Source organism: Hyla sarda, chromosome 9 (genome assembly GCF_029499605.1).
Source record: "Hyla sarda isolate aHylSar1 chromosome 9, aHylSar1.hap1, whole genome shotgun sequence".
Taxonomy (NCBI): domain Eukaryota; kingdom Metazoa; phylum Chordata; class Amphibia; order Anura; family Hylidae; genus Hyla; species Hyla sarda.
Window position 1 is genome coordinate 14196599 of NC_079197.1, and position 27135 is coordinate 14223733.

General features: G+C 41.9%; 2 protein-coding genes across 10 annotated transcripts in view; one reads left to right on the forward strand and one right to left on the reverse strand.

Annotated features, from left to right (window-relative positions):
• The window catches only part of RALGPS1 (Ral GEF with PH domain and SH3 binding motif 1), a 409196-nt gene that overhangs the window by 40854 nt on the left and 341207 nt on the right, over window positions 1–27135 (forward strand). For all 7 annotated transcript variants that reach the window (XM_056538115.1, XM_056538117.1, XM_056538118.1 and 4 more), the window contains exon 2: window positions 22849–22935. The gene's annotated coding sequence lies outside the window, so the exon portion shown is untranslated. The remainder of the gene's footprint in view (window positions 1–22848; window positions 22936–27135) is intronic.
• On the reverse strand, window positions 9652–20281 carry LOC130290464 (uncharacterized). 3 transcript variants are annotated; one of them, XM_056538134.1, is made up of 2 exons: window positions 20206–20281; window positions 9652–12951 (listed from the first exon to the last, which is right to left on the reverse strand). In XM_056538134.1, the coding sequence occupies exons 1-2, from the start codon at window positions 20223–20225 to the stop codon at window positions 12225–12227; spliced, it is 747 nt and encodes a 248-aa protein (XP_056394109.1). In that variant the 5' UTR covers window positions 20226–20281; the 3' UTR covers window positions 9652–12224. The 3 variants fall into 3 exon arrangements, with proteins under 3 accessions (XP_056394109.1, XP_056394111.1, XP_056394110.1); XM_056538136.1 differs by lacking the exon at window positions 20206–20281 and adding an exon at window positions 19809–19991; XM_056538135.1 differs by lacking the exon at window positions 20206–20281 and adding an exon at window positions 14082–14269.

Consider the following 27135-nt stretch of genomic DNA (forward strand, 5'->3'; position numbering starts at 1 on the left):
AAACTACAATTAGAAAATACAAACAGATAACAAGAAAAGAGTATGAAGCAGAGTCTAGTCTCAATTAGTTAAAAAAAATGAAGAAATTAATGTGTAATATATAAAATGTTCACTTTAAAACTTTCACTAGATTTCCTTCTAAACATACACAGTTCAAGTCATTGCAGTTTACTGTTGCCAAGAGAGGCCATTTAATAGAAATAAATGGAAAAATTCTTGCAGCTGCCACAATTGAGCCAAATCGGTATCAGTATAAAATTTGTGCATGTCCCCACATTTCTTCCATTGTGCAGCATTGTCATCTTCTAGTTCAGACCTCAGACTCTCCTACTGCTGCGTTGCTATAGATAATTCTAGGGATTCGTAGGAGTTCGGTCTTTGTTATCACAAACCTCATTATAAATATTTAGTCTTGAAACACAAGCATCTTCCTATGGAGGTTCTTGTTACTGCCTTTACTGTTATTACAACAGAGAATTGCTTTACCTTGTTAATCAGCCACATTTTATTACTGTTTGTACACACTGAATTCACCTAGACAACCCAGTGTTCCTGCTGCTATCACCTTTATGTGAATATTTTACCAGCATTATTCCTGTCTGTTGCTGATTATAGTATTAACATTTATTGCCACGCAAACTCTCAGCAACTTTTTATATTCTTAGAGTTAATTGGACATGTTAAGGGGTAGATTTCTACCTGTCTAATACATTTAGTAATGCTGTGTCTACAATCTGATATGTAAGTGCACCCTAAAACTAATACTCTGGTGGGCCCACAAGGTGACTGGAACACAGGGGTGACCCATTTGGCAATAATTTTTCGGGTCTGTGGCCTGTTTTTGATAACTTCCTGATAACTTAGACATTAGTTTGCAACACCCCAAAAAATGGGCCAGTGCAAACTCTTTGGCACATTGGCTTCTGGGGTGTGTCCTTTCCTGCAGACTGTGGTCACGAATAATACCTGGCATCTGGTATAAATCTCCGATGGAAGTGTCTAGTATCACTCTTATTGATGCTAAATTCCTTTTATTTGTTGTGTGGTGGATACCTAATAACTTTTTGGAAAGTGGCAGAACTATGGGTGAGCAAATCAATTTGTCTATTTTGGATTATATCAAGTCTCTAGTCCATAAAATACAATGGGAAAATGTATTCACCTATTTTCTTTATGCATTCACCAAAATCAAATCACATACTTCACCAATGGATCCCAGTAGACAGTGAGGCACTGAAATGTAAATCAGGTGGAAATGTTCCTTATATCCCACCAAGAGCCTGAACTTTATACAGAGTATTATTTGTCAGACATGTAATAAGATTTCCCTGTGCATTATGAAGTCCAGGTAAAGGAGGAGGATACAGGTGCTTGTAAAGGGTTTGTGTGCTTTAAGGGGTACTCCGGTGGAAAGCATTTTTTTTTAAATCAACTGGTGCCAGAAAGTAATGGTGCCATTTGTAAATTACTTCTATTAAAAAATATTTACCATTCCAGTACTTTTTAGCAGCTGTATGCCACAGAGGAAATTCTTTTTTCTTTTTGAATTTCTTTTTGTCTAGTCCACAGTGCTCTCTGCTGACACCTGATGCCCATATCAGGAACTGTCCAGAGCAGGAGAAAATCCCCATTGCAAACCTATGCTGCTCTGGACAGTCCCTGCCATGGACAGAGGTGTCAGCAGAGAGCACTGTGGACAAGACAAAAAATACATTTAAAAAGAAAAGAATTTTCTCTGTAGCATATAGCTGCTAAAAAGTACTGGAAGGGTAAAGATTTTTTTAATAGAAGTCATTTAGATCTCTGTTTAACTTTCTGGCACCAGTTGATTAAAAAACAAATGTTTTCCACCGGAGTACCCCTTTAAGGAGGACATAGTTGCTTGGGATTGGTTATTCTGCTAGAGAAGGACATATCTGCTTATGAGGGGTTCATCTTCTAGGAGGGCACATAGCTAGCTAATTGTAAGGGGTTAATCTGCTAGAGAACAACATAGCTTTATAGCTTTTTGTGAGGGGTTAATCTGCAATGGGAGGACATAGCTTCTTGTAAAATGTTAATCTGTTAAAGGAGAACATAGCTTCTTGGGGGGGGGGGTTAATCTGCTAGGGGAGGACACGTCTTCGTATAAAGGGTTACTCTGAGTTGCTCACTACATACACACAGCCTCACCACACTAAAAGCTGATACAGCTCTGTTCCTACTGCTTCTAGTCTCTTCCTCCTGCACCATACTACAGAGGCTTGTGTTTAAGCTGCAGTACAAAGAATGGGAAGGGGGGTGGGGACAGAATCTGAGCCTGGGCTCTGAGTAAGATTTGACACAGTTTGGAGATGAAAGGTGGATGTCAGACTGTCATTTATAGACTTACCTGTGCAGAATTTATCCGTCAGCACTTTTCGACCTCTTAACTCATAAGTAATTCTTAACATAACAACAGATGACATAAATAACTTTGTAACAGTTTCTAGATGAATCAGCCTGTTTGTATTTTAGAAGATTATGTACATTGTGGAATTTACACTTTTGTAGCTAGGAAACGTGTAAACCACATAGGTATTGCGTGAATAATATTCATGACTTAATATGCATGAATATTCATCCTTATTAAAAAAAAAATCATGTATCTGTCACTATGTTCCAGTGATGGTCATGTTCACCAGCTAGTGAATTTATATTGAGCAATGTTACAGGATCTTCTATCAGGTGTTCAGGTGGGTATTGTTATGAAGCTTGTTTGGGGTAGGTACTAATAGTACCTTTGTCTTGTCTCACACATGAGTACTTAGCTGCATGGTGAACAGCATGTGTACATAAATAGATAGTTATCGGCACCAGGAATGTTATTATGTAACTGTTGCCAGTTGAGATAATTTCTAGTTACATTGTATATCCAGCTTGTTGAGTCATACCTTTTTTTTTTCTTTGTTGATCTGATTCCTGATTGAAAAATAAAGCAGCTTTCTAAATCTCTTTATTAAAAAGTTTTCTACCATTTAACTGCAATCCAGAGAAATCAGATGTCAGATGGACTTGCTTCTATTTCAGTGTTAGTTCCCAGCATGGAGGGGTTACTCCCAAGTCATCCTGGAGGGGAGAATCGCATGGACTATGTGACACAGATTTAATCCCTTTTGATTGAGAGTTTCGGCGCCTCCTGGCGCTTTATTTTTGTTTTTTATGTTTTTTACCGCAGGTTGAAGACCACTGCACTAAAGTAAAAAAAAAAAAAAACTACCCAAGTTGAAAATAAAATCCATTTCACATGGCGGCTATAAACCCCACAAAAGAAAATAACTCATGTCGCTTGCTGATATACTGCAGGAGGGACTCCGAAATGGCTGCTCTACAGGGTAAAATAAGCGTCCCCTGTGGCGGTAAGTTCTGTGTAAAAGGCGCTGTGAACAGCTGATTTCAACATTTGAGCCAAAATTACTAACAACGTGCACCAAATGATAAATTTGGTGCATGTCCACGAAAACCAAAGGGAAAAAAAAGGGTAAAAAGAAACTGTAAACAGGCAAAATTGCTAAACACCCCCCTATGTACTGGGGTAGAAAGAAAGACTGGTGGAAAAAAAATTTTAGTTTTTTGTGCCATAATAAGTACAAAGTATGAATGTTAAAATGCTTTTAAAAATTATATACTGTATAGCCTTTAAAGTAGATGCTAGGATGAAAGAGCAGAAGGTTTAGGGGCATACTGTCCATGGCTAGGTGAGAGCTTAAAGGAGTAGTCCAGTGGTGAACCCAGTGGTGAACAACTTATCCCCTATCCCAGCAGTCGGACCCCCCGCGATCTCCTGTACAGAGCCCCGACAGTCCGCGGGAAGGGGGCGTGTCGACCTCCGCACGAAGCGGCGGCCGACACGCCCTCTCAATACAACTCTATGGCAGAGCCGAAGCGGTGCCTTCGGCAATCTCCGGCTCTGCCATAGAGATGTATTGAGGGGGCGTGTCGGCCGCCGCTTCGTGCGGAGGTCGACACCTGCTATCTGGCTGGAGAGCCTGGCTCCCGTACAGAGAGATCGCAGGAGGCCCCAGCGGTCGGACCCCCCGCGATCTCAAACTTATCCCCTATCCTTAGGGTGGGGGATACGTTTTTCACCACTGGACTACCCCTTTAAGGACACAGCAGGTCCTCCTGTTCCTGCATCTTTCTTGTAGGGGACCATGGCTGCAATCCATCCCTGTCTTCTTTGTAGTGCCAAAGGTCTCCTCAGAGTGTATTGGCCACATCTCACACTGATAGCAAAAGATACGCTAAATATTATAATCTTTCAATGGGTCAGGAACTGATGTGAATATGGGACACATGTCTGTGTTATTGATACATTTTGGCCTTGTGTACAGAGCTGGTTTTCCTCAGGCAGGTTATCCTCGTTCTCTCATGTATCAGAATGTGAAGAATGGGACTTGTCCGTCTAGTTGTACAGAATTGCTCAAGCATTACAAGCACTTGATACTTCACGTTACTTCTCACAGGTGCAAGTTTACATTACGTGTTTATATAGCTGCAGATGAGTTATTGGGGGGAATTTATCATTGGTTTTACCCTGGTTTTGTGGTGTACATTTGTCTCACAGTTTGTCTCAGATGCTATTTTGAGACTTTTCATTGCAACTTTTTTTTTTTTAGAAGGTTTTTCTAAAGGAACATACCAAGTCATGATTTCAGTTGATGTCATGCAGTGGTCGGGAATTCATGAAATGCGACTTTTCAGTTTGTGGCATCTTTTGTCGCAACTGTGCACAGTTAGGCGCAAATCTACACCAGCCCTTACTCGGCTTACAAAACTGACTGTTGACCGCATTATTAAAAAGTCGCACATTTTGTCGCGCAGGATAAAAAGTCGCACAAAAAGTCGCAGAGGTATCACCATACAAAGTGGAGTACTGAAGTAAGAAATGTGATCAGCACCAGATTTATCACATGACCGGCACCGTATAGTACATTTGGTGCAGGTACACAGTTTCCTCCACATGAATTAATGGGGTAAAAAGACTTTCCCCTACACCACTCTTGATGAATAACCTCCATTGTCTCATTTGCACTTGCTCAGTTTCCTGTCAGTCGGAGCTTGTACACCAGGATGTATTATGCTCTGTTAACCTCTGATTTGTACTAAATTGTAATATGGCACCCACAGCAGTCTTTGAGACACCTCTGTATTCCTTTATTTTATGTGGAAATGCACAGGTTTTTTTTAAAATCTTTTATGTAGTAGTTAACATTGACTTGATGCTTTTCCTCTGAATCAATGCATAATAAACCTGTTCTGCGTACTAATATTCTTTCTTCCAAATCCTCAATGTTGTCTTGTGGACTTTACAGACCAGCCTCCTACTCTCTCCTATACCGTGACTGATTCACCTGATAACCCATTAATATCCTATTGTTCTTGCCTTGTAATTCCCTCTTCCCCATGAGTCAGTGATGCTCGGCACAGTGTAGATATAGATGGATGACAGTAACATGTTAGTGTGACTCATTGAAATTCTGGTGACCCAGCTCCCACAGGAGATCATCCACTCTCTTATAAGACAATAAGCAAACTCATTTGACTTGGTGTAACGTCAGATTATGGGATATCCATTGTTAGATTAAATGGCTAATTCTATCTAAAACCAAGCATTTATTATTGGGTGGACACCCAAAATACACAGGATGCTTATTGATTTGTCTGTTCTTGGCCTATTTGTAAATCCTTTGTCCCATAGTCCAGAAAATCTGATATTTTTCCTTGATCACAGTTTGCAACCAGAAACAGGAGGCCCAAAGGTGGGGTCTACCATTGGTTTTATTCTGTATTTTTTGGGTCGTAAATTGTGGCAATTTGTTTGCACAATGGGTGAAAAAGTTGCAACATTTTTGTACAACTCTCTTAGACTCTTTCAAGAAAACAACTTAAATGTAGTGCGGCATGCTTAACATTTTGCAGTGGTTGGTGATTTATCAACTGTAGTTTAATTTTGGGGATAACATATGCACAGGAAAATAGATTTTTTTTTACTTTATGCAGATAAGTATAACCCCCCCCCATAGTCTAAAAGATGTAGAAGTCCTGGGTTAAAGTACACAATGCCAGTCATGCGACAATTTCTGGCGCCATCACTATTTCTGCATATGCAAATGAATGTATCCACAATATTTAGGTACAGGGACCGAATCAACCTCACATGGTGCTATCTGTATGTCCAGGCATTGGAATCAATAATACTAATGTCTGTATTGTACAAATTGTCATTGATGCAGAGTTGCAATAGTCTGCAACAAAGTAGTTTGTGAGAATAAGAAAAAATTCAGAAAAATAACGGACGGCTAATGGAACCCCAACTGACCCTATTCGAATTGAATATGAACTCTCGGGATCGGTTAGTGTCCAGTGTCACAACCTCTGTCTCAGCCCTGTTATCAGCCGTTGTAATGGAGCTCCATAATGCTGATGTGAACACAGCCTAAGTACTGAGTTGTACAGTCATATTAGAATTCTATATGGCCATACTGTACCTTGGTATGCCTCCCAATTTCATTCTGTATGAATCCATCCTAAGAGTAATATGTCTTGCTAAATCAGCACAGCATCCTATTCATTTTAGGATCTTTAGGGGGTCCTAGAGGTCAGACCCCCACCAACTATCCTGGCATCACTATCAATGGGAATACCCTTTTAAGTGCTCACACCTGGGAGAATGTCGCTTCTGTCCATCTACCTCTACACAAATCTGGATTAAAAATAAGGATTATCTCTTTACTCGGCCTAAACAGTGTTAATCTGCTGGCTGCATGGTCTTGTCCCCAGTGTGCCTCCCATGTTCGGTTGGGTTTAGTTATGTTCGCTCTAATCCTTTGCTGAGACAATCATTAGAGATTACCACGGAGAGTCCAGGCCACCATCACAGTTCTCACTGGGAACAAATTATTTTCCAAATGTCCAACAACTGGAAACAAAACCAGATTTGTCTTCCCATTTACACATGGCAATGCATTCTTGCAGTTTTCCTCTGATCTTAGACTATATCAGAATTTTCTAGTTGTGCAGACATGCAGGCATTTGAAGTGCAGGTCCGTCAGTGCATGCCTACTAAAGGCAGCTGCAGGCATCTGTCCCTCCAGCTACACTAAGATAATAATCACTATGGTCCATTGACTTACACTTACATTGTGCTGCAGAATTTGCATTAATCCTTAGCAACCGAGAGGACACTTGTTTTGTATGTACAATCCCAGAATCCAAGGTTTTTCTCTTTCTTTTAAAGCAGAATAATATTCTTATTAACGTTTCCTGATCTTGTATTTATAGTGAGTTTGTCCCCTAGAGTTGTTTTCTTACTGATGAGAGACAGATTCTGAAACATTTTTCTTTTTTTTTTTTCTAATCTGTTTCTATTTTCTGATTGTAATTTTTTTTTACAATTACTGACACATTATTATGGGGGCTGCCATCTTGCCTGAGATGTTTCTAACAACAGGGATGGTTTAGAGCAGGGGTTCTCAACCAGTGGTACGCCTACCCCTAGGGGTATGCCACCGCTTGTGCAGGGGTACGCAATGCGCTGACAAATACTGGCCAGTATTTGTCAGCACGTTGCAGGGAATGGCCGCTGGGGAGATGCTGGGGAGATGTGTGACGTCCCCTTGCGTCGTGCGGAGGTGCCACACAGCGCAGGAGGGAGTCACCCTTCTGTGCAGCTGCGAATGGGATTCCAGGAATGGGACTCTGGGGGCGGTACCCGGACAAACCGGGTAATGTAAAAACTGTATGGGAGGGATGCTATGTATATATTAGCGGAGGGGGGATGGTTGGGGGAGGGGAGAAATAATGGCACAAGGGCATAATGGCAAAAGGGGATCAGAGGGAGGGGGGAATTATGGCACAGGGGATTAAGATGGAGGGGAGAATGACACAAGGGGATTAAGTATCGCATTAGTATAAAGGTAAGCATAGGCCTTTTGTCCACAGGTACCTCATGCGCGTAAGTTCTGCGTGAATTTACGCGCGAGGGGTACCCGCGGACATATTTTCAGCCTTTGGGGGTACTTTCAGCCTTTGGTTTAGAGCAAGCCCCATGGACATAGGCAACAATAGACAGGAACTGTCTCATTCACATATTACACATAGCGATTATCAGCTGAACCGTCCGACATTCATCCAAAAAAAAAAAAAAACAACCCTGCTTAATAGGTTATTCCTGTTCCCTTCTCACACGATGCTCAAGTCGTGTAAAGGCCCCATTGACACCGCAGAATTTCAGAGCAGAATCTGGCAGAAAAATTCTGCTTGGAAATTCAGTTGCAGATGAGTCCCATTGTTTTCAATGGGATTCTACTGCACTATACGCACAGCAAAATTTTCACGGCGGGAATATCAGCTACAGAAATTTCGATTCCAGACACTAATTCTTTTTGTGGAATAAGCTTGAAAATGCATTGTTACGAAGACTACGCATTTCTAAGCATTCCTAGTGCCAGCATGTCTTGCCGGTGCCTGATGTCTGCAACATGTCCACTGGAAATTTTCCGGACGGGCATTCCACAAAAAATCCACAGTGTGAACATACCCTAAAGGTACAGTCCCACATAACACTCACACAGCATATTTCACTCTGCGCACAATGTGTGCTGCGCAGTGGGAAATGCGCTGTGTATTCTGTGATGAGCATACATACCTGGCAGCAGCCCTCTGTGTTCAGTGAGGTTTGGGGACTTGGATGCATGCCGGCGTGACTGTGACTGTACCGGCTAGCCCTTTGTGTAGGCTCATCACAGAATATGCAATAATTTACTAGATTGATCACCCCGTCTGTTTGTGTTCTTCTTTTTTATTTATCACTTCTGGCTTTATGTATCACTATGGCCATTTGCCCTAAAGCCCTTGAGAAAGCCACTGTATGTGGCAAAACGTTGGGTGGCGATGTGTTGTTAGGTTTTAGATTCACCCATCTGGTTCTAGGCAGTTGTGGACTGCAGCCACAACACCTTATATGTGCACATTAGATAGGCGTGCAGTGGCATCTAATTTTCACTTGATCTTCTTGTTTGTTTATACCGATGAGACCAGTGAGTTGAGGTTTTTAACCAATATCAGCTCTCGTTTTAACACTAATTTAGTGAATGGGAAAATTAGAGTTCTTGTGATCGGTTATGATCAATTGTGAATACTTCTGGCTTTGGCTTAAAACTGCGTGGAGTTTTACCTAAAAACCTGGCAGATGAGTATCACTTTGTTTATTGATCAGCCTAGACTGCCCAAAAATAAAAATAAATTTAAACGCAAGGCTACCCCTTAAATTTTTTTGTTATATTAAAAAGCTGTACGAGTCATTGTTTATTATGTATTGTTGGTCTGTTGGTCTGTCTTCTGTGTGCCTTCTTGGAGTCCTGTTTACAGTGTTTTGGGCAGGTTTGCAGATAGTCCTGTCCTTTCCTCAGCTGCTGGATCTCATGTCTCTGGATATGCCAATATCTATTCTGGGATGAGTGCAGAGCCGCTGTATATTATGACCTGTTTATATAGTAGCGTACAAGCCAGTATATCAGGGCTGGCCCTGCGGTGTATCCTGAATCTTCAAAGTAATCATTAAGCAGTTGATTCATTGTAAGTCAGGTTATAGTTTTTTTGTGCAATAAAAAACTTAATTTGTTTGAACGAATTATGTTTTATTGTATAATTTGTGACATGTACAGGAGCAGGAGGCATCAGTTATAGTTAGAAACATTGGAGGTTATTACAAGATGTAGCTTCCTTGTATGAAATCACTGAAAGGATTAAGCTGTCATAGATCTGAAATCTGTACTGTATGGAGAAATACTGTATACCTGTTATCTTATTGACACTTGTATATTCAACTTGACAGAAGGGTAGGGTAACAGAGCCGATCCCTTTGGGCTAATATACGTAGAATGAGATCAATCTATTATTGCAACCTTTTAGACATTTGTTTTGCTAGAGGATTTACAGTATATCATATAATATTTGTGAATCCTGGTAGAAAAAACAGACATGGCCGCACATCCACAATTTTGTATTATGATCGCTCTGACAGTGGGTCGTTCCCCCTGTGGGCACTGGTGGTTGCCGCCCAGTGCTATGCCATTTTATGCTAGGGACGTTAGGGACCCACTCAAATTAGGTGGCCTTGACGTGGCGAGTGGGCTTGTACCTTTTGATCAAAATGTATACTAACAACCTGTTAGTTTTTGAATTTATGCTGAGAAGCAATTAGATCAAAATGCAATATGTAGATGTGCGACCATGCCTGTTTCTTCTACCTGAGTTCACATATAATATTTGTCTTGATGCAATGACAGTGTCTTTATTAAAGCTAGAATATATATAGCTAAAATATTTTCTGAGAGTGGTCCCAGCACTTAGTAAATGGGTGGACCTTTTAGGGTATGGTTCACATTTCTGCTGCCACTTGTGGGTGAAATAATGACCAATAACCACGTGGTTTTGCCAGTAATACCACAGTTCTACCCATTCACAACATTGAACCATACAGGCTTCAATAGGTTCTGATAGGACTCTGATGCTGGTGTTTTCATAGCCCTGAATGGCAGAACATGAAAATGCTCCACTACCAGCTTTAGAGGCCAAACTGAGACAGAAGTTGACAGCTGCTAACAAATATTGGTATTTCATTTGTACTGGTCCTTTTTTTTTAAATGTATTTATTTATTTTTTGACATGTGTAAAGTTGGAGAATGTTTCATAATATAATCTTAAATAGGTAGTTTGGGGAATTATTTTTACATTTCAGTGTAGCCTGGTTTGTGGAGGGGGAGGCATAATAACCAGCCTGGAGCCACTGTGAGCTCTTCCTTGTCTTGGTCTTGACACAAGGAATGCCCACATAGCCAGTCACTGGCTGCAGCAATAACACCTCAGTGACTGATTTACTGAACAGTGTCTGATTTGCTGAGCAGTGACACCGCAGTTACGAATTTGCTGTGCAGTGATACCTTAGTGACTGATTCGCTTATCAGTGAAACCCCAGTAACTGGTTCGCAGAGCAGTGACTTCTCAGTGACTGATTCACTGAGCAGTGACAAACTTAGTGACTGTTTTGCTGAGCAGTGACACCTTTTGTGACTAATTCGCTGAGCAGTGACACCTTTGTGACTGATTCGCTGAGCAGAGACCCCTCAGATACTGATTTTCTGAGCAGTGACACCTTTGTGAGTGTTTCCCTGAGCAGTGACACCTTTGTGAGTGTTTCGCTGAGCAGTGACACCTTTGTGAGTGTTTCGCTGAGCAGTGACACCTTTGTGAGTGTTTCGCTGAGCAGTGACACCTTTGTGAGTGTTTCGCTGAGCAGTGACACCTTTGTGACTGATTCGCTGAGCAGTGACACCATGTGCCTAATTCGCTAAACAGTGACCCCTCAGGGACTGTTTCGCTGGGCAGAGACACCTTTATAACTGTTTAGCTGAGCAGTGACACGTTTCACTGATTCTCTAAGCAGTGACACGTTTGTGACTGATTCTCTGAGCAGTGACACATTTGTGACTGATTCGCTGGTCGGTGACACGTTTGTGACCGATTCGCTGAGCAGTGACACGTTTGTGACTGATTCGCTGAGCAGTGACACGTTTGTGACTGATTCGCTGAGCAGTGACACATTTGTGACTGATTCGCTGAGCAGTGACACGTTTGGGACTGATTCTCTAAGCAGTGACACGTTTGGGACTGATTCGCTGAGCAGTGACACGTTTGGGACTGATTCGCTGAGCAGTGACACGTTTGGGACTGATTCGCTGAGCAGTGACACGTTTGGGACTGATTCCCTGAGCAGTGACACGTTTGGGACTGATTCCCTGAGCAGGGACACGTTTGGGACTGATTCGCTGAGCAGTGACCCCTCTTTGGCTCATTCGCTCAGCAGTTGAAAGGTTGTGGACATGCCCATTCACAATAAACTCTGCCCTAGCAAAACTGTCAAGTGACAGGAAAAGCTGCAAAAGGTTTTAACGCTACAAAAGACACAGAACAATAGATAAATTATACGTCTGGAATTGAAAGAACAACAATAAAAAATGTAACGGAAAATCTTCACATCTGTGTTTGTTATTTTAGTTCTTCTCCATCATAGGAGGGAAGAATAAAAATAATTGCGGTGACAGAATCCAACAGCGCCCAAGAGACAATTTTGACTATAATATAACTTGAAAATGAAGACATACTCCATTGTGTGTTTGATGTAGTTGTTTAGCACCTATTTCTTACACATTTTGCACTTGGAGGTCTAGTTCATTCGCCAGCCGCTCAATCCACTGAAATCCTTGGGTGACGACGTCTATATCCACATCTAGAGATATCACAACTGACTTCTTTGTGGAGACCCCGTCTGCTTTTATGACTACTGTGTAGATGTCTCTCAGCTGAAAGGTCTCCCGTGTGACGTTGCTGACGCTGGTGTATTTTTGGATCCCAGTCATTCCTAAAAAGTTGCCTATGTTTATATTGTCCAACTCTGCATCGATGTGTAAAATTTGGGACAGACATGCAATGATTTCTTTCTCTTGTACCAGTTCATAGCAGGTTATTAGATTTCTTGATGTTTCAGGGTCTGTATTTCCATTCAGATTAGTTTTCTTCTGGATATCTTGTGTGCGTGTTGCTTTAGAACCTGGTAAGTCTGGAGATATCTGTGGGTCAACAATATTGACTTGCTTGGTCTTCTTCAGAGGACTGTGGACTTCAAGCGTTGTTGCCTTTACTTTGTCAATGATCAGTTGCCATTGTTTCCCTGTTTTGCTGAGCCAGGACCCATTTACAGCAAGATCGTATAGGTCTGTGTCATAGTATTCCACCTCTTCCACCACTTTACCTGTCCGAACTGCTCCCATCTCCATCATCTTTTCTTCCATTGTGTCCTTTCCCCAGTAGGTCTGTTGGATCTTCACCTTGTGAATGCTGGATTCCTTCTGGGTTGTCGACATTGTAGTTCTGTAAAATAAATCGGATTTAGTGCAGTGACCTGAATTTAACATCTGGTTTTCCATATTGCATCTGCTCACTTTGGTTCTTCTATGTTCACAGAGGTGCTTATATCTAGGCAGGTTCAGCTATCAAACCACCCTGTGCTTATGTTGTCATAAATGATAAAAGTCCCCCCTCCATTTTTTCTTATGGTATAAAGCATGGGTGTCAAACATGCGGCCCGCAATTGATATCTTTGCGGTCCGAGCAAAGACGGTGCTTGCCCTGCAGTGACGGATCCCCCCATCACTATTAAGGACATCCCTGTGTCCCGAAAGATGTTTTCGGAACACAGGGATGCCCCCATCAACTCTCAGCGGCCCGGCGTTAAGTTTAAAAATGCAGGGGCCGCCGGGAGATAGCGAGTGCGTGCGTCCATAGCAACGGAGGTGCGGAGGAGCGGAACATGGAGGTGGAAGACATGTGCTGGACAGCATGGTAAGTGACCAGCGGCACATCAGCTTCGGTGCTCAGACCACTGCTCCTCCGGTCCCGGGACCTACTGCTATGGCCGGACCGGGGGAGTGGTGGTCAGATCACTGAAGTGAGGCAGTATACAGGCATACAGCCTCCAGCCATACACTGTATATGGCTGGAGGCTGTATGTCTGTGGGGGAACTAAACTGCCAACCTAATGTGGGGAACTATACTGCCAACCTAATGTGTGGGAACTATACTGCCAACCTAATGTGGGGGAACTATACTGCCAACCTAATGTGGGGGAACTATACTGCCAACCTAATGTGGGGGAACTATACTGCACCTAATGTGGGGAACTATACTGCCAACCTAATGTGTGGGAACTATACTGCCAACCTAATGTGTGGGAACTATACTGCCAACCTAATGTGGGGGCCTCATATTGACGTTCTCTCACGTCACGCTCCCAATTCAAGGGCCAGCATTACTACGTCCTTTTTTGGATGCGGCCCACATAAACTTAAACCTTGTTTTTTTGGTCCATGTTAGCCTTTTGAGTTGGACATGCTTGGTATAAAGTTTTAGGTGGCATATTAACTTGTGAAGCTATATATGGTCTGTTTTATAAAGTGTACCTGTCATATCACAGAAAAATAATGCTTCTATGTGTTACTTACTGGGTCATGCAGATGCTTTACATGTCTTTTTTAGATTCTGTATTTGGCTCACAAATTCCTCTGTTTTACTGCACACTTATTATGACACCCAGTGTTTAGGAAGGGGTGTGTCCTCCCTGAGTTTGCTGTGGTTTACTGAGTCTCTTCATCCAATCACTGCTGGCTGCTCTGTAACCTCCTCCTCTCTGTTTTCATGCTGCAGTCTGATAGGACAGGAGTGAGCACAGAGGAGTACTAGTCCAGCTCTCATTTTCTGGACATTGTCCCGGCCTGTGCTTCAGATGGGACAAAGATGATGCTGTAGCCGGACAGGATTATGCTTTGGATGGTATGGGGACCCAAAGTGTTCTTTTTTTATGAGCAATGTTTTCTACAAAAAGGAGATATTTTTTATGAACTAAATTAGAAAGGTTAATGTTTTGGCAAGATGTACAATAAAAAGTTCTCAATTCTGACAGTGCCCATTTAACAGCACTTGTGTATCTTTGGCTCTCCCATAGAAATTCATGAAGGGCCGTGTCAGCCAGCGCTTTGCGCCAAAGCTTGACAGTAATCCGTGCACTGAGCCGGAGGTTGCTCTATGCATGACAAGAGCCAGGGTATCGGGCATGAGATTGCAGGGGCTGAATCCTGTGGATAGGGAATACCTACTTATAAACCGGAGTTCCCCTTTAGGTATGGTAGAAAGGTGAAGAACATTGTATTATACATTTTAGTTTTTTTTTTTTACATGATTTTTATGATGTGAAAATGTCTTAAATCATTGTAGGCTCTGAAGCACTGCGGCCCAGATTTATCAAACTGTGTGAGAGAAAAAGTGGAGTGATTTTCCCACTGCAACCAATCACAGCTTAGCTTTCACTTTACCACAGCTCGTTAGCTGAGCTGTGATTGGTCGCTGTGGGAAAATCTCTTCATTTTTTTCTCAAACACAGTTTGATAAATCTGGGCCTATATATTTTATTGTATCCTTCCTATTCCCAAATAAGTGATTGTTTTCCTTTTAGATTACTCCTATATTGGAAGGGAGATTCATTATTTTTATCCAAGACTTTGACTTCTTCCCTTTATCCCGAGGCCTCTCTACATTGTTCACAATTAACCAGAGTCCAGATTATTGATGATCGGCTTTTATCTCAGCCGCAATGAATTATTAGACCTGTAGCTGTGAAATTCTCTCATTGGGATGACCTCTTAGCCAGGATATATATAGAGAAAGAGACTATGCTATATATAGCAATGCGCTGGTTGCCAGGCGAGTGTCTGTACAGGTGATTAGAATAGGTATAAATAACAATGTTTTCATATGTTCCACAATATTCAGAATGTAAGAAGACTCTATACAATGTGCAGTCATGTATAAATTAATTATATGTGAGCACCCCCTGGTGTTCATACAGGTTATTACCACATAGAAAGTGTAAAATCAGTGTTCATAGACTGCATTGTACAGTGGTCTTCAACCCATGGCAAAACTACAACTCCCAGGAAGCCACAGGTTGGAGATCACTGGTATAGAACATTCTGTGTATTCTAGAAAGGATTCTTTTTTTTATCCTTTAGGGTGCATTCACACTTAAATAATCTTTAGTGGAAAATTAATGAGCGGATTTTGTTGCTACTAAAGTTCTGATATGTCCTTGGATTGGCTCATACAATTCAGTGACCCAAATGTAGTCACTTCTGACAATCGCAGCAGACCGCTCTTTTCAGTCTGAGACAAATTTTGGATACACTCAGAAAATTGGTGATTAGGTTCAGGTCATTGAATTGAATGAGGCCCATGTCGACCTGACCACAGATATATTGGCACTAATTGTAGTGTTAACCTGGCCTAAGTCAAAAAACACTGTCTAAATATAACTCTAGCTGAAGCCTCCAGTATAGTATAAACTCAGCCTAAGGCTATGTTCACACAGCTGAAATACTGCTGTTCTGCTAAATTTCTACGCAATTTGCACAGAATTTGAGTGGAATTTCCGTGTTTTAAAAACACAGATTCCACTTGAATTCAGAGTCCCATTAACTTCTTTACAAGTAAAAAGAAAAAACACAGGTGCGCTCCTAGTGCAGGGAGTTTTTTTGGGTAGCAAAATTCTGCGCAAATAAAATGAGGCTTAGCAAAAAATGTTGTGCTGAGGGCACAACACCTATTCTGGCATGTAGAGTAACAAATGGATGTGAAGGTCAGCAACCCCGCAGTGTCCTGTCCAAGTGACTTCAGGTCAGCCGATCAAGAGATAGGAGTGAACTATGTCACATCAAAAAATCTAATTTTGTAGTTACATGAATGGAATCGAATTTACCTACTACTGATTGTTTATCTGCCTTTTTCTGATACCCCATTCATTCTTTTCAGTAAATCATGGACAGCGCTGACTCTTATGGCAGCACAAAATGCTCCGCTACTGTTAACAACAATAATTCATGTTACTTGCCAGCTTTGTAATAAGTGGCCCTATGGTTTTACCAAGTTCACATTACAGTGATCCCTCAACTTACAATGGCCTCAACATACAATAGTTTCAACATACAATGGTCTTTTCTGGACCATTGTAAGTTGAAACCAGACTCAACATACAATGCTACAGACAGTCCAGATCTGTGAAACGTGTCAATGGCCGGAAGAACCGACCAGTCAGAATGGGCATTGACTGGTAAAACCCCTGTATTACTGAAGTGCATGCACGGACTGATGTCTGGTAGTGCCCCCTACAGTACAGGAAGGTATTACTTGTTCTGTACACTTTATCTGTACCAGGGTTACCTGCTCCTTTGGACACCAGGTGAGGGCGACTCCATGTTACTTTTTTAGGACACTGCGTGTACTTTACAGGACCCCGAGGAATCTCCTGTCCTCTACACAGACCAGTGTTTCCCAAGCAGGGTGCCCCCAGCTGTTGCAAAACTACAACTCCCAGCATGTCCGGACAGCCTTTAGCTGTCCGGGCATGCTGGGAGTTGTAGTTTTGCAACAGCTGGGGGCACCCTGCTTGGGAAACACTGACATAGACAGTGATTTACAACTCCCAGCAGATCTTTCTTACTTTTATATGTAAGGATTTGCTTTATCTGTATTAGTTATCTACTTATTTTTCTTTAATTCTCACTTTTTCCAATTTTTTGGATGACATTTTGGTGCCTTTAGAGCCAATTACCAGGTTTCCATAGAGTTCTGGTCTCCACATACAATGGTCGTCCTGGAACCAATTAATATTGTAACTTGAGGGACCACTGTATATATATTAGGGGTGTGAATCGCCAAGAATTTGGCGATTCGATTCGAATCGCGATACCAGTGTGGCGATTCGATATATCCCGATATATCGCAATACCGTCTAGGTGACGATACATCGCGATATATCCCAATTCTGTCTAAAAAACAATGTCTTTTACACTTTTATTAAAACTTAATTGAAAAAAATTTTTTATATACACTTTATTAGTCTTTTAGGAATCATTAGATTCCTCAGACAGATGAATAGAGTTCTATTGAACTCCATTTATCTGCGATCCATTGATAGAGCCTGGTCCAGACAGAGCCACGGAGAGCAGGGAAGCAGAGATAAGCCCTCCGGCTACCTCCACAGTGGATCGCCCACCCGCAATCACGCTGCGGGGGGGGGGGGGGGGGGGGCGATCTAGCCCACCAGGGAGCATTCACATGTCCCTTTAGACGCCGCTGTCAGCTTTGACAGCGGCGATCTAAAGGGTTAATAGCCAGCCGCGGCGATCGCCACATGCTGGCTATTAGCGGCGGCCCCCGGCTACTGAGAACAGCCGGGGGCTGCAGAGTATGGAGCGGCCACGAATCCCGAGCCCCCTCCATACATACTGCAGAGCGCCGCATGCTGGCTATTAGTGGCGGCCCCCGGATACTGAAATCAGCCGGGGGCCGCAGAGTATGGAGCGGGCACGAGTCGGAGCCCGCTCCATACACCCAGAGCGCCGCCGCCGCGTCAGATCCAGCTGACAAAATGTGGAACTTGTATCTCCTGATGCCCGGGACATGCTGTTCCGGGGATCAGGAGATACAAATTCCACATCACTAAAAGAATCGATTCAAAAATATTTTGAATCGATTCAGTATCGGCAAGTGAAAAATCGCGATAATCGCGGGAATCAATTTTTTTCTTACATCCCTAATATATATATTTTATGCTTTACAACCATTCTAATGTGTGTTTTTAATGTTTTTTTCACTGTTCTTGACCTTGTGACCCAGGTGTAATCCTCTCCCAGGCTTTTTGAACTGTGTGTATCTTTTATTGTCACTATGCCTGACAAAGAGTCCTGCGCGGACTCAAAACATTTGTTGCACCAATAAAGTACTGAATTTAATTCAACTACGAAGTGCTGCAGACGCATCATTTCAGGAGGAGAAGTACTAATAGGAAAGTCCTGATTTTTTTGATGTGACATAGTTCACTCCTATCTCTCCATTAACTTATTTGGGGCTCTGAGCGGAATTCTACAAAATTATGAGACATGTGTTATAATTTTGCGGAATCAGGAATGCGGAATGGGACAGCGGAATTCCATTGCACATAATTTTGCAGAATTTCCGAGCAGAATATTTCTGTGGAATTCTGTTTGGAAATTCCACTATGTGAACAAAGCCCGAGGGTACCTTCCATGTGCTTATGTTGCTGCTAATTTTCTGCAGCCTGTTTTTCTACCAATTGACTTCAGATTGCGGATTTTCTGTGGACCCATTGATGTCATGAGTAGTAAAATCCGCCTCTGGGAATGGGCTGTTAGGGTATATTCACACTAAAGAATTGGTAAGGAATCATTTCAGGAAATTCTGCAAATCTGCCATCGTTTGCTTGACTTGGAATTGGCGTGGAATTTGAAAAGAAAATCAGGAGGAGAATAAGAAAATGCTGTGAAGGAAGTTTAGCCCTTTTGGGTTTGATCTGTGCAAAAATCCAATGCCAATTCAGCTCCAAATCAATTTTGTCAGAAAAAATAAAGTCCCATTAATTTTACTGGGGTTTTACCTGTGGATTCCTCCAGAAGAATGAACATGTTCAATCCTCTGGCGGAATACAATTCCGTGTCTGAATTTTATCAGCGGAAATTCCTCAGTGTGAACAGAGAGGCTGAAAGACCACTTAAGTCCATAGATCTTATATTCAAGGCGGAATTTGAACGGAATACTGGCGCAGATTTTCGCTGGCAAATTCCTTATTTATGTTGCTACCCATTGACATCAATGGTTTCTGCTTGCAGAATTCCGCAGTGAATAATACGTAAGCAGATGTTCTGCGGGTGATCCTACCCTTAGGGATCATTCACATCTAACAATTACAAAACTGATGCAGTTTAGAGCAGTGTTTCCCAATCAAGGTGCCTCCAGCTGTTGCAAAACTAAAACTCCCAGCATACCCAAAATGCCAAAAGCTGTCCAGGCATGCTGGGAGTTGTAGTTTTGCAACAGCTGGAGACACTTTGGTTGGGAAGCACTGGTTTAGAGAAAATCATTGCAAAACAGCCTGATAGGAACCAGAAGGAAAAACACAAAACCCGAGTTGCTTTTTCCCTGTCGTTGCCCTTGTTTTGGCAGTGAGATAGTTAATCCCCCTGTGTTGCAGAATTTGTTTTGTATTACAGACTTTGTTTTGCTCCTGACATACTCTGTAATCTTTATGTAAGTATTTATATGGTAGACATCACATGTAACGTGGCTGATCTCAGTAGCTGGAAGGCAGATCTCGTTCTTACCTTTTATATAAAGCCCTGGGAGAGACTTCTACGTCTTCTAGTCTGGAATCTTTATGGATTCGCTTCTTGCTATGGATTTACATATAACCGACGCCGCCAGTTTGTTTAGAAAAAAGCAAAATAAAAGTTTTGGTAGTTTAGATGGAGATTTCACATTCTCAGTTTTCTCACCCCCTGGACAGACAGGACAGGTCTGTGTTGTAGTGGAGTTTGCTTAGCAACTCTCGGGCGGTTTAGGGTTTGTGTTGTTAGTCCTGGGTTGGCATGGAGTTCACTAATACTTTCTGCACCATACACAGAGACAGGACAGGCCCCGACCCTCAGTCCTTCTGCCCCATGTGTATATATTCCTGAAACTATAGAGTTGCTATGTATGTAACAGTCAGGTGATCCTCACCTGCTATAATGGTATAGCATTCCAGTAGTATTATGTTGTTGTTCTTATTTTTTTGCTGCTCTTAGGCTGGGATTCCGCACAATTTTAGGCCAGAAAAAAAAAATGCTTCCTCATTTTGTGATATGTTCAGACTGTGGAATTTTTGTGCGGAATTCCGCACGAAGTTCCATCGAAATGAAAAGGCCATTATGTTTAATGGGAATCCGCTGACCCATTCACATGGTGGAATTTCTACGCCAGATATTCCGTTTGCGGAAATTCCGCATTCAGCAAAATTTGCTCACCGGTCTTTAAATGTTGAGGAATTGTGGGTGGAATCCCATTGAACTCAATGGGGCTTAAATTTCAGCAGAATTCTCTGTTCAGAAAACAAAGAATTACGCTGCAATTCAGACGCAATTTAATTCTGTTCAGCAAACTTTACCTTAGTGTATGTTCACACTGACAAATTGACGAGGAATCATTTTGGTCAGGAAATTCGGCAAATCTGCTATATTCTGCCTGGCGTGGAATTGGTGCGGAACTGGTGTGAAATTCGAAAAGGAATTTGATGCGGAACTTAAAGGGGTATTCCAGGAAAAAAGTTTTTTTTATATATCAACTGGCTCCAGAAAGTTAAACAGATTTGTAAATTACTTCTTTTAAAAAAATCTTAATCCTTTCAGTACTTATGAGCTTCTGAAGTTAAGGTTGTTCTTTTCTGTCTAAATCCTCTCTGATGACATGTGTCTCAGGAAACGCCCAGTTTAGAAGCAAATCCCCATAGCAAACCTCTTCTAAACTGGGCGTTTCCCGAGACAGGTGTCATCAGAGAGGATTTAGACAGAAAATAACAACCTTAACTTCAGAAGCTTTTTTTTTTATCCGCATTGCATTTTTTAGACTTGTATGGGAGAAATATTGCCAAAGAAAAAATGTCTCACAAGGGTTTGGAGTTTTATACTTTTCTATTAACTCCAGGTTAACGAAAAACGCAAAAAAATAAATAAACCCAAACAGAGAGTATTGAATTGTTGGGGCTTGTAAGTACAATTCTAGTCTTAAAGGGGTTATCTAGGATAGGAAAAACATAGTGTTTTCTTTCAAAGACAGTGCCACACCTTTCATAAGGTTTTGTGTGTTATTACATTCTGCCCTTTAATGCAGTGGTCTCCAAACTGTGGCTGTCTGGCTGTTGCAAAACTACAACTCCCAGCATGCCCGGAAAGCCACTGGCAGTTGTAGTTTTGCACAGGGCTTGTGCAAGGATTTTTGCCACGCTAGGCAAAAGCTAATTTTGCTGCCCCTTGACTCCGCCCATTTTCCCGCCCTCTGACACTCCCCACCTTACTACTGGGGTGACGCACTGTAACAAAACTCCTCCTCGTGCTGCTGGCTGAGCAAGTGGTGGCTGCTGGTTGTCTAACTTTCTTGTGGCAGGGGGCGCTCTAGGCAGCTGCCTATTTTACCTATAAGCAGAGCCGACCTTGGTTTTGCAACGTCTGGAGGTCCAAAGTTTGAGGAACAATGCTTTAATGGAACTGAGCTGCAATACCACACACAAACTGCAGATAAGCGTGGCGCACATATGGGATCACACGTGCAGCATTCTTGGTGTTCTATTGATTTACCTTTTTTCTCCCAATTTTATAAATTATTGCCACTTCCATCTTGCCACATGCAGTTTTCCCTCTTTCTATAAGATTTATATGGTAATAAGTCTCTTCAGAACCAAAGCTTATTTACCTCAGGACCTATTAGACCGTGGGACATACAGACGGTTACACATCAATCTCCTGGGCTCACCCGAGGTGTATCGGACTTGTCAATAACCTGTTTAATGATGACAAGATTCATTCAATCGTCTTGGCTGCTCTGTAATTTATTTCTCTTTGCTTCCCTGAACTCTCAGCATTGATCCCATATTGATGATCCTGATAGGAACATGAAAGAGCAACACAATTATTTCCAGTCTGAGCACAGTGCTCTCCGTTGCCACCTCTGTCCATGTCAGGAACTGTCCAGAGTACAAGTAAATCTCTAAAGCAAACCTCTCCTGCTCTGGACAGTTCCTGACACAAACAGAGGTGGCAGCAGATAGCACTGTGGTCAGACTGTTGCCTTCAGTGCAAGTTCTGTCAAAAATGACAGACAGTGCAGCATTATTTATATTTATTTAGTTTCTGGTTAAAGTTAGTTGTTACCATCCGGCGTCATTGTGTCTGGCATATAAGTGATTCACTTAAACATATTCAGAGCAGAAAACACAACACAGGTGTGAACCTGGCCTTACATTGTTACTGAAAAGGAAATCCCTTTTTGTTAAATGCAAGTTCGGTGATTAATTGACCACTGTCCTGCTGCAGAGACCCTCAGAGATCAGCTGATTATGACAAGTGTTCAGTTCCTCTGCAGCGCCACCACAAGAGAAATAAAGAATTACACAAAGTTCCCTAAAATCGAAAGACTGTCCATCTAATCTCCTGGTAGCCACTCTTCACTCTACCTATTGAGGGTCATGAATGGGAGACCCCCCTCCCCTTTATTAATTCAGATTTCTCCCATTGGTTGCTTTTATGTGTCTTTACTTTACTAAACTACTTAGTAAGTTACAGTTGCTGGAAAGCTGAGAGAGATGGTGAAATTATATATTTTGTCTTACAGAAGCCGTCCTATAGATGTTCAGAGGATCGTAATGTCCCACGTTTTGTGAAGCAGATTTGATATTTCAAGCAAAAAACAGCAATATGGGTAAGAACAGAACACATCAGCAGCAAAGATTGTGGCAATGATTTTATAAATTTTCCACCATTCATCAGATGTTGCTTTTATTAAATATTAAAACTGAAATATGGAATAGTCTTCCTGAAAGGGAACATGTCATCAGATTTTACCTTATATAACTTGTGGCAATGCATTTATATATGGTAAAGTCTTCTTCCTCACCATCCCCAGAGGGGGAGGATATGATGTTTGAAAGTGTCCCCCACCTCCCCTGTAAGTAGTCCCCTGGGTGGGGAGCTATACTCACCTGGTCCCGTCAGCTGCGCTGTAATCACGCCCCCTCAGATTATTGACAGCCTACTTCACCACTTTGTTTACTAAGCAGACAGAGCAGAGTGATGGTGCGACGATAGGCTGAGCGGCAGTGTGAGAACGCTTCAGGACACAAAATTCTTCACTACACCGGCATTTGCTGCCGGGGCCACACTGCCGCTCAGCCTATCGCCAGCTTAGTCGGGACTTCACTGCGGCTGGTGATTGGCTGAGCGCAGTAAGACTCTCCGACCACCGGCAACCAGGAAGAGGATTCTCGGCGAAGACTGGAGCCGGTTACCGGAGGCCCCGGGGGAGCGGAGGAAGGTATGTACATCTTTATTTTTTTACTGCTGGCAGTATGGGCGACAATTTTTATACTCTGGAGTTCTCCTTTAAGTTTTAGAAAAATGTTGACATATCAATAACGTGTTACAAGCTTTGCAGGGGTATGTATATATTTTTTTCAGGAACACCCAACAAGACCACCATTCTGGAAGTGCTCTGACCCAGTCATCACTATTTGGTCTTTGTCACCATCGCTCAGATTATTCCCTTCACCTGTCCGTGGTTTTAATGTTATGGCCGATTGGTGTATATACAGTTGCACAATATCTGATCTAATCTGTTCCATTATATCATTGTTTAAGGCGTAGATGAACATAGGGTAGGATTTTGCAAAGGGATAATTTTTTTGGTTCCTTTTTTAAGAAAGATTTCCTCCGCAGATCACTAGGTGGTGCTCTTGTAAAAGATAAATCTTTTATTTAGGTTTCATTCATTACTTGTTGTGTAACCTGTTTTACGTAACCAAGAACTTTGGGGCAACGTTAATAGAGCAATGAGGCAATGTAGTTTATTATGATTTTTTTTTTCAGATTGTGTAGAGCAAAGTTTGGTAGAATAAAAATGATGTAAATAATCTTATGAAGCCTTGCTTTCTATTGATCAGAGTTAGTATTGTTTTAGTTGGCCTACTTCTTTTGCATAACTCTTTGATAGACATAACTAAAATGTTTTCTTTGCTGTTTATTTTTATCTAAAGCGTACAACTACATACATCATATACACACACTTCGGATTTTGCACATTAATGTTCACACGGAAAATATGCTGCATATACAGTAGCAAAAGTAGCAAAGAGCGTGATCTTTTGCAGATTTTCTTCATTGACTTCAACAGGGATTCACATTTAATCTGAATTGTTGTGGATTTTGCTGTCGAAGCGCTGTAGATCTACACCAAAATTTACAGAATTCAGCATGGATTCACTGTTGCAGAAAATAGATGCATCACTACTTTTATGACCCAAGGATTCCCCGCGGTCCTGTTCCCTTACATCACCCGGCTCCACTCCCACTCTGTCTTCGGTCCCTGCATGCAGCCGTATCATCCATACATGGCTGCCTATAAAGAGCATGTGACAATGCACATCACCATTCCTTATCCATTGCATCTGTGCTCCTTTCTTAAAGGGGTATTCTGGTGGAATTTTTTTCCCCAAATCATCTAGTTACAGAAAGTTAAACAGATTTATAAATTACTATAAAAAAATCTTTTCAGTCTGACCACAGTACTCTCTGCTGACACCTCTGTATCAGGAACTGTCCAGAATAGAAGCAAATCCCCATAGCAAACCTCTTCTTCTCTGGACAGTTCCTGACATGGTCAGAGGTGTCGGCAGAGAGCACTGTGGTCAGACTGGAAAGAGCTACACAACTTCCTGTGGTTTATACAGCAGCTGATAAGTACTGGAAGGATTAAGATTTTTATATAGAAGTAATTTACAAATCTGTATAACTTTCTGGCACCAGTTTATTTGAAAACATTTTTTTCTGCCAGAGTACCCCTTTAAGTGCTGTGTACTGCTATGGAGAAAGCACAGTGATGTGCGTTTGTGTACAGCTCCCCTGTCACTACTTGGTGTTCAGCTCTTCTCTCCCCGGGGACATTTTCTATGGTCAGTTTTGATCTTAGAAGATGGTTCTGGAGAGGAAACTGCAGCCTGATAATTTCACTCTGTACAGGACTCTAAGGCTATGTTTACACACTGAAAAAGTGGCACTAAGTTGTCACTAAGAAGGCAATGGGAATACCCCCACTGCTAATTTCTCTAAATTAGCATAGTTTTACTTTTGCTCATACCTCGGATTCTGGTGAGTTATACCTCAATTGAAAGAGTGTCACCAACACTAGACGCCATATGTTTAGCTTAGTGTGGATGACCCTCTTGTCAGTTTCCCTTTAAACAATATGTCATTTTCTGGTGACCCATTCCCTTCTTAAAGGCCAAAATGAGTGTCTTCGTCAAGGGGGTTATAGTCTCACCATGGTGTTCTGTAAGTCAGTAGATGATAGTACTGTGTCTATATCCATGTATAATTGCTAGCTTAGTGGAATTACTTTTTAATAAATTCCATACACAGGATGGGGAGATTCCTGTTTCTCTCCACTCATCCATTCCGCATTATTATTGAATAATCATTTCTGTCTGGAGCCGATCACTTGTTTACCCTCGGCTTCTCATGTACTCGACATCAGGCAACCACAAAGGGATCGTCCATGTAGAAGCCAAGATTGAGACATTGCTGCAAATGTCATCTGGTTGGAGCCTAAGGCCGGAATGTTTTTGTGTCCCATTGGGCAACCTCGATGTAACATGTTATCGGATTGTTTTGGAGAGTTGAGTAATAATTGCACAAGATTTGTTTGTTTTCTTGAATTTTATTGTGAAACAAAACAGACATCTTGGCAGACTGACCATGGTGTGTAATCGTGGTATGGACAGATCACAAGATGATTCATGGTGAGACTTGCCCGACACTGTGGGATCTCTTATTTTCCTTATTTTTTTCCAGAAACATTTATCAATTTAAATGTTTTCAATGTTTACAATCTACATATACCAGTGTTACCCAACCAGGGTGCTTCCAGCTGTGACAAAACTTCAACTCAGAGTATGCCCAGACAATCAAAAGCTATCCCGGAATACTGGTATTTGGAGTTTTGCAACATCTGGAGGAACAGTGGTTGGGTAACACTGACATATACGTTACATTTACAATCTATGTATACCAGTGTTACCCAACCGGTGTTCCTCCAACTGTTGCAATACTACAGCTCCCAGCATGCCCAGACAGCCTTTGGCCATCTGTGCATGCTTGGAATTGTAGATTTGCAGCAGCTGGGGGCACCCTGGTTGGGTAACACTGACCTAAACACTACATAGATTTGACTTTCTAAATACATTGCTTTACTTTCCTGTACTGATCCAGAGTTACAGCTCCAGAGCTGCCTTCTGAGCTTCTGTAATACACGGGGTAGGTAAAGATTTGTGATCTCTCACACTGTATAGTGCTAGGTACAAAGACTTAACTTTATGGAGGGCAAAACATCAGAAGAAGCTCTGTTTAGACATTGAGCCAGCAGGGAATACATAAAGATTACAACTCTAAAGACTGCAGAATTATGAACTCTGTTTCGCACTATATTACAGGCTTTAACTCTGGATCAGTGCTATAGAAGTATTACAGTGTATTTACACATTAGATAAATGTCAGCCATATCTGCCAATTTTAGTGGGACCAGCCAATCATCTAATGTGTATGGAGGGCCCTTCTTTTGTTCTTGGAGAGATAAGCTGCATTCAGGAATCTGGCAGTGGATTACTTATCCTCTCTTCAATGAAAACACACACGTGTCCAAAACAAACATGCGCGTGTATCGGAAGAGATGGCTGACTCTGCAGCAGACATCACAGGCAGACCATCGAATTTCTGCATGGAATTTCCAATTTTAAGGGAACCTGTCATCACTTGTCATGCTGCCCATACTACTTGTCATTAGGGAGGACCCTACCTGCCCACCAGCCTTAATTGACTCTCCCCATTTCCAAACAAGCAGATATCTATCAAT

Coding starts and splice junctions, on each gene's coding strand:
- LOC130290464 (XM_056538134.1), bottom strand. CDS start 20,225: ATGCTATACCATTATAGCAG. Junction 12,952..20,205: donor ATGCTATACCATTATAGCAG/GTGAGGATCACC, acceptor TTTATTTTACAG/AACTACAATGTCGACAACCC.